This window comes from Scyliorhinus torazame, chromosome 9, assembly GCF_047496885.1.
Source record: "Scyliorhinus torazame isolate Kashiwa2021f chromosome 9, sScyTor2.1, whole genome shotgun sequence".
Lineage (NCBI taxonomy): Eukaryota > Metazoa > Chordata > Chondrichthyes > Carcharhiniformes > Scyliorhinidae > Scyliorhinus > Scyliorhinus torazame.
In genome coordinates this window covers 263,497,230-263,509,651 of record NC_092715.1, presented here as the reverse complement: position 1 = coordinate 263,509,651, position 12,422 = coordinate 263,497,230, and the positions used below count along the sequence as shown (strand labels likewise).

General features: G+C 47.4%; 1 protein-coding gene across 1 annotated transcript in view; it reads left to right on the top strand.

The window, feature by feature from the left end:
- The first annotated feature begins 221 nt into the window (after positions 1–221).
- c9h9orf85 (chromosome 9 C9orf85 homolog) overlaps positions 222–12,422 on the top strand; it is a 29,248-nt gene continuing 17,047 nt past the window's right edge. The window contains exons 1-3 of the mRNA XM_072517372.1: positions 222–1,715; positions 10,427–10,533; positions 11,436–11,549. Coding sequence (XP_072373473.1) covers positions 1,614–1,715; positions 10,427–10,533; positions 11,436–11,549 — 323 coding nt within the window. The 5' untranslated portion in view covers positions 222–1,613. The remainder of the gene's footprint in view (positions 1,716–10,426; positions 10,534–11,435; positions 11,550–12,422) is intronic.

Here is a 12,422-nt window from a genome sequence, read left to right as displayed (position 1 = left end):
TGGGCGAGGGGGTAAGGGGGAGGGGGTAAGGGGGAGTGGGCGAGGGGGTAAGGGGGAGTGGGCGAGGGGGTAAGGGGGAGTGGGCGAGGGGGTAAGGGGGAGTGGGCGAGGGTGAGAGGGGGGAGTGAGGGAGGTGAGCGAGTGAGGGAGGTGAGCGGGTGAGGGAGGTGAGCGGGTGAGGGAGGTGAGGGGGTGAGGGAGGTGAGGGGGTGAGGGAGCCGGGAGCCCTGCAGCCACCAGCCAGTCGGATCAGTGCTGGGCGGGCTGCCGGTGAAAGTTTGCGGGGAGTCAGGCCTCAGGCGGTGTTGAGAATGGCGGCTCTCCGCGCTGCTGCTGCCGAGTCTCCGCCGCTCCTCAGCGCTCCGCTCGGGGGGGAATCATCGGGAGACTGGGCCCGGGATCCGGCTCGGTGATGCGGGACGAGGGGTCCGTCCGTCTCCCGGATTAACCCGCCTGGGGCAGTCGCTCCTCAGGCAACCACTTCACATCCCGTCCCGCTGCCGGTGGACGGGCTTCCGGAGGCCCCGGCCTGGCGGCGATCAGTTTAGTTTGTGTGTTTGGGGGGGAACAATGGTCGGCGGAACCTGGGCCGCGCCCGCGGTTTCCCCCCGGCGGCTAAAACAAAGGGATGCGTCCGGCGGGCCGCTACGTCCCCCCTCACACACGCACCGCCTCGGCTCAATCCTTCGCCGATTCACAGCCGCGATTTCACTTCCCAACCCGCCGGCCCGGGCATTTCCATAACTTTCTGTTTTTAAACTTGTTTAATGAAGCGGGAGCGGCGAGGACGCGGGCACGCCTTTGGCCCGCGGGGACAGGCATGCGCAGAGCAGCTGCGGGCAGGCCGTCCGAGGAGTCGACGCATGCGCCATCGATCGGGTTGTTGTAGAGGCGCATGCGTCGTTGGCAGGGAGCGGGTTGGGGGTACGGCCGACGGGTAGACACCTGCATGCTTAGGTAGGGCGGGGAGCCGGTTGGAAGGACGGGTGGGCGCGTGCGCGGTAGGTACACACGGCAGGATGTGGGCGGGACCCATTCCGGAGTGGTGCACATGCGCAGTTGGCAGCATGGGGATGCGGGTGGATTTGGGGAGTCTTAAAAAAAATGCTGCAAAAAGTCAGCGGATCTGTGGGGCGAGGGAGCAACAGAGTTAGTGCTTCGAGCCCAATATGACCGCTGCTCAGTGGTGTGGTTTTTTTTTTGTGTGTGTGTTGGGGGGGGGGCATGGGGAGATTGCTCACTCCGGTCCGCTGAACATCCGGGAAGCCCGGTCCCCAGTTTGCGGGAAATAACTGTCCTTTCTTTTTAAACTGGGGGGGCGGAGTCAGCGCCGGAAGCCGGACCAATCACCTCTGGGCCCGCCCCCTCCGGCCGTCCCGCTTTCCCATTGGCCGGGTGCCGCCGACTGATGTGCGAACCGACCACCCAGCATCGCCAGCGCCGCTCGGAGCGACCAATCGGGTGTGTGGTGTGGGGGGGGGGCGTGACCGGAACCCGCGTGATCTCTTGCCTTTCACTTCCGGCGCAGCTGCATCTGCTGGCCTGTCTGCATGTCCTGTTGTGAAAAATCTTTCACAATTCACTGAAAACAACTGCAGTTTATTAAACTCATCATGAGCACAGAGAAAGGAAACGTTGCCAGGAGGAGGGCGCAGAAGCACCAGAACGTTATTGGGTTCAAAAATGACAAATATATTAAAAGTGACAAGATAAAGGTAAGCACCAGCTTCACTGTGAAATGTGCCTCTAATCTTTAAATCTGGTTGTTTTCAATAATCATTTATTTCAGCATTCAAAATCATCAGGGGGGGGGTGTCTGATAGAGTAAATACAGAACAGCTGCTTCTAATAGTCAGACTCCGTAACCAGGGGACACAGATTTAACGCAACCACAGAGGGGTGAGTTTATTCATCAAGTTATGCTGAGGTCTTTGCAGTTAAAGAAGAGGTAGTGGGGCTAATTGGCTAGCTCTTCAAAGCACTAGCATTGGCGCAGTGGGCTGAATGGCCTCCTGTGCTGCACTGTTCCACAGACTAGAGTTTAGCATCCAATAGTACACCTAGTCTGTCTTTGTGGATAATGTCTTCGAGCAGTAAGTAGTCAAGGGGAGGATCAAATGAAGAAACCTTGGGGTGCTTTGAAAGTGACTGTGCAGGGGGGAGGAGAGAAAACATGTTGTTTACATAAATGACAAATAATGGGAAACCTAGCACAGATCCCTGTGGTATACCACTGGACACTGGCTTCCAGTCACTAAAGTAGCCGTCTGTCATCACCCTCTTCTACAGCTTAGCCACTTTTGAATCCACCTTATCGAGTTATCCTGTGACCCATGTGCATTTGCCTTCCTTAAAAGTCCCCCAGTGGGACCTTGTCGAAGGCTTTGCGGGAATCCATATACTGCATGAACTGCACTACCCTCATCTATACACCTGGTCGACTCCTCAAAAAGTTCAATCAAATTTGTTTGGCATGACCTCCTCTGACACAGCCATGCAGACCATCTCTGATCAAACCAAGTGGAGATAGATTCTCCAATAGTTTCCCTGCTACTGATGTGAGACTCACTGGTCTGTAGCTCCATGGCTAATCTCTACAACCCTTCTTAAATAGTGTGACCACATTAGCTATTCTCCAGTCCTCTGGCACCTCCCCCATGGCCAGAGCAAATAAAAATTTTGGTCAGAACCCTTGCAATCTCTCCTCCCGCCTCCCACAACAGCCTGGGACACAATTCATCCAGACCTGGAGATTTGCCCACTTTTACACATGCCAACACCTCCAATACCTTGTCACTCTCTGTTCATTTGCTCAAGAACCTCACAGTCTCTCCTCTTCCCATTGATGTACTTATAGAGCATCTTGGGATTTTCCCTACTTTTACCAGCCAGATATTTCTCATATCCCCTTGCTCTCCTAATTGCTTTCTTAAGCTCCGTCCTGCACTTTCTGTACTCCACTACTGCCTCCACTGATTTGCTCCCCTTGTACCTGCTAATGGCTTTGTTTTCCTTCTCATTGTATCCTGAATATATCTGGCCATCCATGGTTCTCTGGGCTTGTTACTAAACATAGAACAGTACAGCACAGTACAGGCCATTCAGCCCACGATGTTGTGCCGACCATTTATCCTAATCTAAGATCAACCGAACCTACACCCCTTCAATTTACTGCTGTCCATGTGCCCGTCCAAGAGTCACTTAAATGTCCTTAATGACTCTGACTCCACCTCTGCTGGCAGTGCATTCCACGCACCTACAACTTTCTGTGTAAAGAACCTACCTCTGACATCTCCCCTATACCTTCCTCCAATCACCTTAAAATTATGCCCCCTCGTGACAGCCATTTCCGCCCTGGGGAAAAGTCTCTGGCTATCCACTCTATCCATGCCTCTCATCGCCTTGTACACCTTTATCACAGTGCCAGGGTCCCAGGTTTGATTCCTGGCTTGTGTCACTATCTGTGTGGAGTCTGCACGTTCTCCCCGGGTCTGTGTGTTTCTTCTCTGGGTGCTCCGGTTTCCTCCCACAAGTCTTGAAGGACTTGCTGTCAGGTGAATTGGACATTCTGAATTCTCCCTCAGTGTACCTGAACAGGCGCTGGAATGTGGCAACCCGGCGCTTTTCACAGTAACATCATTGCAGTGTTAATGTAAGCCTACTTGTGACAATAAAGATTATTATTATTAGATTATGAGCTCAAGACTCCGGAATAGGACTTGAAGCCACACCTTCTGACTCGGAGAGAGTGCTGCCAACTGAATCAAAAGCTGAACTTCTGAAAAGTAACTTAAAAGCAAATGTCGGTAATCGGCCTGAGAATGATTCCACAGATAGTAACCAAACTTTCTGGAGGCTAAAAGTTGGCTTTGGGTGAATAAAATTCACATGTACCATCTTGCAATCCTCCTCTTTTCAAACAAAAGTTACGTGTAAGTGGGATTTTTGTTCTTTTGAAATATGGATATTAGGGACTCCAAAATCGGGAGCAGTTTTTTCACAGCTGGTCTGCACTGGCCAACCTTGAAATATCCTGTGTTTGAGCGTGACAGCCTGCGTGTGCTAAATTGGAAGTGAACACCTTGTGGTAATCACACTGTGGAACCTCCTAACGTACCGGTGTGTGGTGGGCCTGCTCCAATATCCTAGCATTTGGTGTGAATCGCATTCACCAAACATTATTAAGAGTGAAATTGGATAAAGATGAACCACATTGCTCCTTAATTACATTTTAGATTTCAATTTTGAAGTAGCATTTGCATAATAATCTTGCCTTTCCTTTCAAAGGCTCTTTTGCAACTTAGTTTTCTTACAATTATTTTGAATAGTTGCCTGCAAAGTAATACATTCAATTTCAGGGGGGGGTTGGGGTCAGTGCTGCCTGTTTCAGCAACGTCTCGACTTTCTGGAAGGTAGACTAACCATTTACAAATCGCTGCTTAGGCCCCCACTAGAGTACTGCGGCTAATTCTGGGCACCACACTTTAGCAAGGCCTGGTGTGAAGGTGCAGAGAAGATTTACTAGAGCGGTACCCAGAGGTGAGGGACTTCAGTTACACAGAGAGACAGGAGGAGCTGGGATTGGCCTCCTTGAAGCAAAGTAAAGGGAGCTTTAATAGTGGTGCTTACAATTATGACCTGTTCAGAGCGAGGAATGCCAGAAGGGTCCGTAACCAAGTGGGTAGGGCATTTCGACAACTTGACTTTCAAAAGGCACTTGGATAAATACTTGATGGAGAAGGAGCAGGCAAGTGGGGCTAATTGGATACATGCTTTAAAGAGCTGGCACATGCATGATGGGTTGAATGGCCTCCTCCTGTGCTGTCTTATTGGACGCTCAAACAGGGAAAATTCAGGGATGGTCAATAATGCCACAATTCTCTTCCGTTTAAAACTTCCCGTGCTTCAGAACTGAGAGATATGGCACTCTAGACTATTTTTGTTTTCAGTGGAAGAAGGCAAAGCACCTTCATTATAGCTGTAATGCCTTTGTAAACCGGCCTACCGAAGTCTTCTTAGTAGATTGTTTACATCCTCCTTGGGCATGGATAAGGTGGATAGTCAACATCTTTTCCCAAAGGTAGGGCAGTGTGAAACTAGAGGGCACAGGTTTAAGGTGAGAAGGGGGAGATGGGCCCTTTGACCCAACCTGTCCATGCCGCCCAATTTTTACCACTAAGCTAGTCCCAATTGCCCGCATTTGGCCCATATTCCTCCATACCCACTGTACCCATATAACTGTCTAAATGCTTTTTAAAACAGAAAATTGTACCCTCCTCTACTACTGCCTTTGGCAGCTTGTTCCAGACACTCACCATCCTCTTGTGTGAAAGAATTGCCCCTCTGGACCCTTTTGTATCTGTCCCCTTTCACCTTAAACCTGTGCCCTCTCGTTTCACACTCCCCCTCCCTTTGGGAAAAGTTGTTGACTATCCATATTATCTATGTACAAAGTCTTACAACACCAGGTTAAAGTCCAACAGGTTTGTTTCGATGTCACTAGCTTTCGGAGCGCTGCTCCTTCCTCAGGTGAATGAAGAGGTCTGTTCCAGAAACACATGATGCTCCACTTCTCCAGCTTCCACCCTAAACACATTAAAGAAGCCATCCCCTATGGACAAGCGCTCCGTATACACAGGATCTGCTCAGACGAGGAGGAGCGTAACAGACATCTACAGACGTTGAAAGATGCCCTCGTACGAACGGGATATGGCACTCGACTCATCGATCGACAGTTCCAACGCGCCACAGCGAAAAACCGGACCGACCTCCTCAGAAGACAAACATGGGACACAACCGACAGAATACCCTTCGTCGTCCAGTACTTCCCCGGAGCGGAGAAACTACGTCATCTTCTTCACAGCCTTCAACACGTCATTGATGACGATGAACATCTTGCCAAGGTCATCCCCACCCCCCCACTACTTGCCTTCAAACAACTGCGCAACCTCAAACGAACCATTGTTTGCAGCAAACTACCCAGTCTTCAGAACAGTGACCACGACACCACACAACCCTGTCATGGTAATCTCTGCAAGACGTGCCAGATCATCGACATGGATACCACTATTACACGTGAGAACACCACCCACCAGGTACGCGGTACATACTCGTGCGACTCGGCCAGCGTTGTCTACCTCATACGCTGCAGGAAAGGATGTCCCGAAGCGTGGTACATTGGCGAGACCATGCAGACGCTGCGACAACGAATGAACGGACATCGCGCAACAATCACCAGGCAGGAATGTTCCCTTCCAGTCGGGGAACACTTCAGCAGTCAAGGGCATTCAGCCTCTGATCTCCGGGTAAGCGTTCTCCAAGGCGGCCTTCAGGACCCGCGACAACGCAGAATCGCCGAGCAGAAACCTATAGCCAAGTTCCGCACACATGAGTGCGGCCTCAACCGGGACCTGGGATTCATGTCACATTACATTCATCCCCCACCATCTGGCCAGCAAAATCCTACCAACTGTCCTGGCTTGAGACAATTCACACCTCTTTAACCTGGGGTTACCCCATCTCTGGATCTGTAAAGATTTAATCACCTGCTAATGCTCGCATTCCTAGCATTGTTTGGCATCTTTGAATTTGTCTATATATGTGTTTCTGGAACAGACCTCTTCATTCACCTGAGGAAGGAGCAGCGCTCCGAAAGCTAGTGACATCGAAACAAACCTGTTGGACTTTAACCTGGTGTTGTAAGACTTCGTACTGTGCTCACCCCAGTCCAACGCCGGCATCTCCACATCATATTATCTATGCCCAAGGAGGATGTCAATCATTTAAGAAGAAGACTTCCGGTTGGCGACTTGTGGGAGGGATGTTGCATTTATGGTAGCTCCAGCCGGGATCTGCATTTTTTAATGCATTTTTGCCTGTTTATTCAGGCGATCTTTGCTAGAAAACGTTCCAGAACGGTACACCAGGTTCCCCCCGTGCCAGATTCCTGCCCAATAGGGAGGGCAAAGAAAGAAGGCCGTTGAGGTGACTGCAATAAACTCACAGTAAACACTGGGCTTTACAGGGCTGATTTGCCGTTAAGTATTTATAGCCAGGAATTATTTACAGCCCACTGAAAAATAAATCTCCTCCATTGCATTTGTAAATTACAAAATTGAATATCCAGTCAATAACTAAAACGATGGATTCCTTAGAAAGGATGGAGTCACACTAGAGGGTACAGAGGAGATTAATGAAAATCTTTCCAAGAATGGAGAATATTAGCTATGTGCAAATACTGAATAGGCTGAGATTAATTTCTTTGGATCAGAGAGGATAAGGGGAGATTTAATTAAGTGACTTCGATAGTGTGCAGGAAGGATTTATTTCCGTTAGCAGAAGGGGTCACTAAAATAATTATTAGTGTCACAAGTAGGCTTACATTAACACTGTAATGAAGTTACTGTGAAAATCCCCTCGTCGCCACACTCCGACGCCTGTTCGAGTACACAGAGGGAGAATTCAGAATGGCAAATTCACCTAACAAGCACATCTTTCGGGACTTGTGGGAGGAAACCGGAGCGCCCGGAGGAAACCCACGCAGACACGGGGAGAACGTGCAGACTCCGCACAGACAGTGACCCAATCCGGGAATCGAACCTGGGTTCCTGGTGCTGTGAAGCAACAGTGCTAACCACCGTGCTACCGTGCCGCCCTATAAGTAATTGGCAGAAGGTTAGAGGGAAGTTGAGAGTTTTCTTTCACCAAGAGGGTGTTGGGGAGCTGGAACTCGCTGAATGAAAGGGTGAGAGGCAAATCCCTCATCGTATTTTTAAAAATATTTGGATATGCACTTGAACTGCCCTTGAACAGGGAAGAACTGGAAAGTGGGATTAGGCTGTATAGATTCTTTCAATGACCAGCACAAACGCTATGGGCTGAATAGCCTCTTCTTGATGCTGTAGATTTTCTGTCTTCGGTTCACTTAATGAAACGTACATGTTGGTGCTGCCCAGTGACAGTTTAACCATAGCCCACCTCAAGACAGCCTGACATTCCGTATGTGCTGTCAGCTTGAAATCCTTTACTGAATTTTGATGGAATACTCGGTTCATTTCTGGGCACTACACTTTAGAATAATACAATAGTCTCTATTATTGTCACAAGTAGGCTTACATTAACACTGCAATGAAGCTACTGTGAAAATCCCCCAGTCGCCACATTCTGGTGCCTGTTTGGGTACACTGAGGGAGAATTCAGAATGTCCAATTACCTAACAGCGCGTCTTTCGGAAGTTGTGGGAGGAAACCGGAGCACCCGGAGGAAACCCACGCAGGCACACTGAGAACGTGCAGACTCCGCACAGACAGTGACCCAAGCCAGGAATCGAACGCAGGACCCTGGTGCTTTGAAACAACAGTGCTAACCACTGTGCTACCGCGCCACTCTAGATGAGTGCAGTGTAGATTTACAAGAATGATCACCCTGGCTTAAGTTAGAATCATAGAATCGCTACAGTGCTGAAATAGACCATTCAGCCCATCAGGTCTGCACCAACCCTCTGAAAGAAAACCCTACCTGGACCCACTCCCTGCCCCATCCCCGCAACCCCACCTAACCTGCACATCCATGGGAAATTTAGCATGGCCAGTCCACCCAAACATCACATCTTTGGACTGTGGGAGGAAACCGGAGCACCCGGAGGAAACCCACGCAGACACTGGGAGAACGTGCAAACTCCTCACAGTCACCCGAGGCTGAAATCGAACCAGGGTCCCTGGCGCTGTGAGGCAGCAGTGCTACTGTGCTGTTACGAGGATTACAAATTAGGATTGTGTTCCCTGATACTGAAATGATTAAGTGGGGAATTGATCAAAGTTTGTAAAATTATTTGTGGGAATTGATAAGAGTAGATGGAGAGAAATTGAAGTATTTATAAAATCCACGTGCACCTTTCAAATTTAGTAGCTTTGGATGTGCACAAGCGAATTGCTTAAAGCATAATTCATAAAGTTTCAAGTATGCAGGGTTTATGAACTCCGTTCTGCTAGCTCTAACATACAGTCCACCTTTCATTTATTGTTGCCATTTCCAATCGGTTTCGGTATCACAACAATTGCATTAAAACCTTAATGAATGATGCTTTTAAAATGCCATTTACTACTTGTTTCTATCACGTGTACATCCAAAGTTACTGAAGTTTAAAGTTGCAGAAGACTTGTGTAAACACCCTGCGATTTTAGGGAGTCACGAAGCAGGATAATGTGGCCCCGAGATTAGAGCCAGGCTTTTCGAGGCTGAAGTTGGGAAACAAACTCCTTGCACACAAAGGTAAAAGTCTGGCACCCTCTGCAAATGCCAATTGATGCTAGGTCAGGTGTTAACTTAAATCTGAGATTAATGAAAATCATTAAAGTTATTAAGGGATGTGAGACAAAGCTGGGTATGTGTAGTTAGGTCACAAATCAGCCTTGGCTGCTGCCTCTTCCTAGTATTTTATCGCATGTTAAGCAGAAAATCCTCTCTTGTAGATAATCTTATTAGTCAGCTTGGCATGGTTTTAGTGGCCTCGAGTGGAACAATTAGCACCATTGTTCCCCAGACTGTCTATATTTATTTAACAAGAAAAGTAACAAAGGGGCTTTAGCTTACTTGAACTTCTGATTCTGTAGTTGGGAATGATCCTGGCTGATCTAGGTCGGACCTTTTACTGGAGAATTGCTGACAAAGTATATTCAATATAAAAACAGGCCATTCAGTCTAATTGGCCTGGTACTGAGTTTATGCTCAACACAGTCCTCCTCCTACCCCCCCCTCCTCTCACTCTATCAGCCCATCCTTCTATTTCTTTCTCCCTCGTGCGTTTAGCTGGTTTCCTCCCTGGATGTATCTATGCTATTTGCTTCGACCACTCTGTAATAGCAAATTTCACCACTCTGAGTAAAGTCTGAGTTCCCTATTGGATTTATTAGTGTCTGTCTTTTACAATGATGACTGCTGCAGATGTGGAAACATCTTCTCTGCGTCTGCTGGACCAAACTCAAGACCTCTATCAGGTCATCCCTTAGCCTTTTCCTTTGTAAAGATGTCTGTTCTGTCTTTCCAGCTAGTAGAGCACTTCCATTCTAGTATCGTCCTTCTCGGGGTGGGTGGGTGGGTGGGTGGGGGGGGGGGGGGGGCGGAGGCGGCTTATCTCAGTTGGCTAGACAGCTGGTTCATGATGCAGAGCGAGGCGAGCAGCGCGGGTTCGATTCCTGTACCGGCTGAGGTTCTCAACCTTGCCCCTCGCCTGAGACGTGGTGACCCTCGGGTTAAATCATCACCAGTCACCTCTCCCCCCTCAAAGGGGAAAGCAGCCTATGGTTATCTGGGACCATGGCGACTTGAATGAACTTGTTGAATTTTTTTGCGCCTTCTCCAGTAGATGTTGAAATTTGGATTTTGAAGTTGCATTAATACATTAATTTTTTTAAATTTTTCCTCCCAGAGATTAAATGCTATGATGCATTCTGGTGTCTGTAAACATTGTAAGGAAGTGTTGGAATGGAAAGTAAAATACAACAAATACAAACCACTTAGTCAGGCTCGGAAATGGTGAGTTAAAAGCTTATTTGTGCTTCGAGTAGGTCATATTTCTGTAATTGTACTAGCACCATCAGATTGTCGCCCTCATCAAAGGCAGTCAAGAAAAAACAGCTTGCATTTATAAAGTGACTTCCAGCGCCTCGGAACATCCCAAAGTTCTTTCCAGCCACAAAACAACTTTTAAAAAGTGTAGTCTCTGTTGTGACATATTGTTTGATATCAACATGATGTCTGCCTCATGTGATTTTTTTTTTTTTGTTGTTGCCTGCAACATTTCAACATCCAATACCAATTTTCACTGACATTGATCACAAAAGCTCCAATTGTTGTAGGAGACCTGTAATGACTTCCATGTGGCAAGTGTGAGAACTTCAAAACTGGGGTATGGTCAGAACTTTGCACCGAGAATATTTTCCCCAATGATCACTTTCAAACACTGACATGGCCTAAACCTGATATGTCCCAACACTGGGCTGTTTTATTACATATTTGATCTCTCGTCAGCTACGTAAGCTTTTACGCAGCAGGCACCTTCAGTTTGTCTGTGCACCTTGCTTGAGTTGCAGAGAAGATTGCTAACTTGACCCATCTCTGGTCTGCGAAACATGGCCTATCACAAACTCGCGCTTATTAATCCTTTCAGAAGGAAATGAAGTTGGTTACATTAAAAAAGAGGAATAACTAAATGTTTGGGAAATTGTGAGAATGGAATTAGACTAGCTGTCTAAAATTGCCGCAGATTAGATAACAGAATGGCCTCTCCCTGTGCTATAACATTCAAATGGATTCTGAATAGAAATGCGAAATACAAGAACTTGGTTGATCCACCATTTACACAACTGGCTGTCCATTGCGATGTTAAAAATTCAGCTGCCTGTAACCCCCTGACTTTCCTTTTTAATTCTGTTTAGTGTTAAATGCCTTCAGAAGACAGTGAAGGATTCTTACCACGTTATGTGTAAACCATGTGCATTCAAGTTGGAACTCTGTGCCAAATGTGGGAAGAGAGAAGAGATTGTGAACCCGTAAGTAGTTGTTGCAATACTTTATACCCAGCGAGAAGTCTTGCAAACCCCAACCGGAAGGAAGTTTTCACAAGCAGACGGACTCCCCTGATCAGAGATTTGTGCCTTTTATTCTCTTGTTGTTTGTTTCCATTATATGGACAATGCAAACAAGGCCATGCTTGTCGCCCTTCGCTTGTTGCCTTTGACAGCCCGGTAAATGTGGCTAAAGATGCAAAGAATGGTTCCAGGACAGGAAGATGTTTGGCCTGTTGTGTATGTGCCTGCTCCCTGAGAGCAACTCAGTTCCTGTTCCCTGGCATTTTCCATGTAGCTCTACAAATCTTTTCTCCAGATAATTACCCAATTCCTTTTTGCAGACCTCAATTGAACCTGCCTCCCCCACCATTTTGGGCAGTGCATTCCAGATTGTAACCACTCGCTGCATTTATTTTATTTTTTTTAATTCTTACCAGCTGTTATGGGCCAGGGTTTAGAAAACTCCAAAATATATCATGGAGTTCACCTGACCCATGACTTTTAATAGATTTTGGTTATGGGGGCACAAGCGCCCACTCTCCAGGTGTTATGCAACAGAGACCTGAAGTATTTTTAAAACAAAACATTGTTTATTCTATGAACCCAGTTAACATTTTATAAACACACAGTAAACATCTTATCACCCACCAACACACGTAACGCCACAGCTACAATACTCTATAGGTAACCCTTAATACCTTTCCCAGCAACATCCATAAGTTAAACCCTTTTTACAAAGACAGCAGGTTTAAATTCTCTACAGAAACAGGTATTACTTTGAAATCAAGTGAGCTGAAGACATTCTTTAGCTTGTAGAGAGACAGTTCATTACACATCTGCTTGCTTTGAATACAG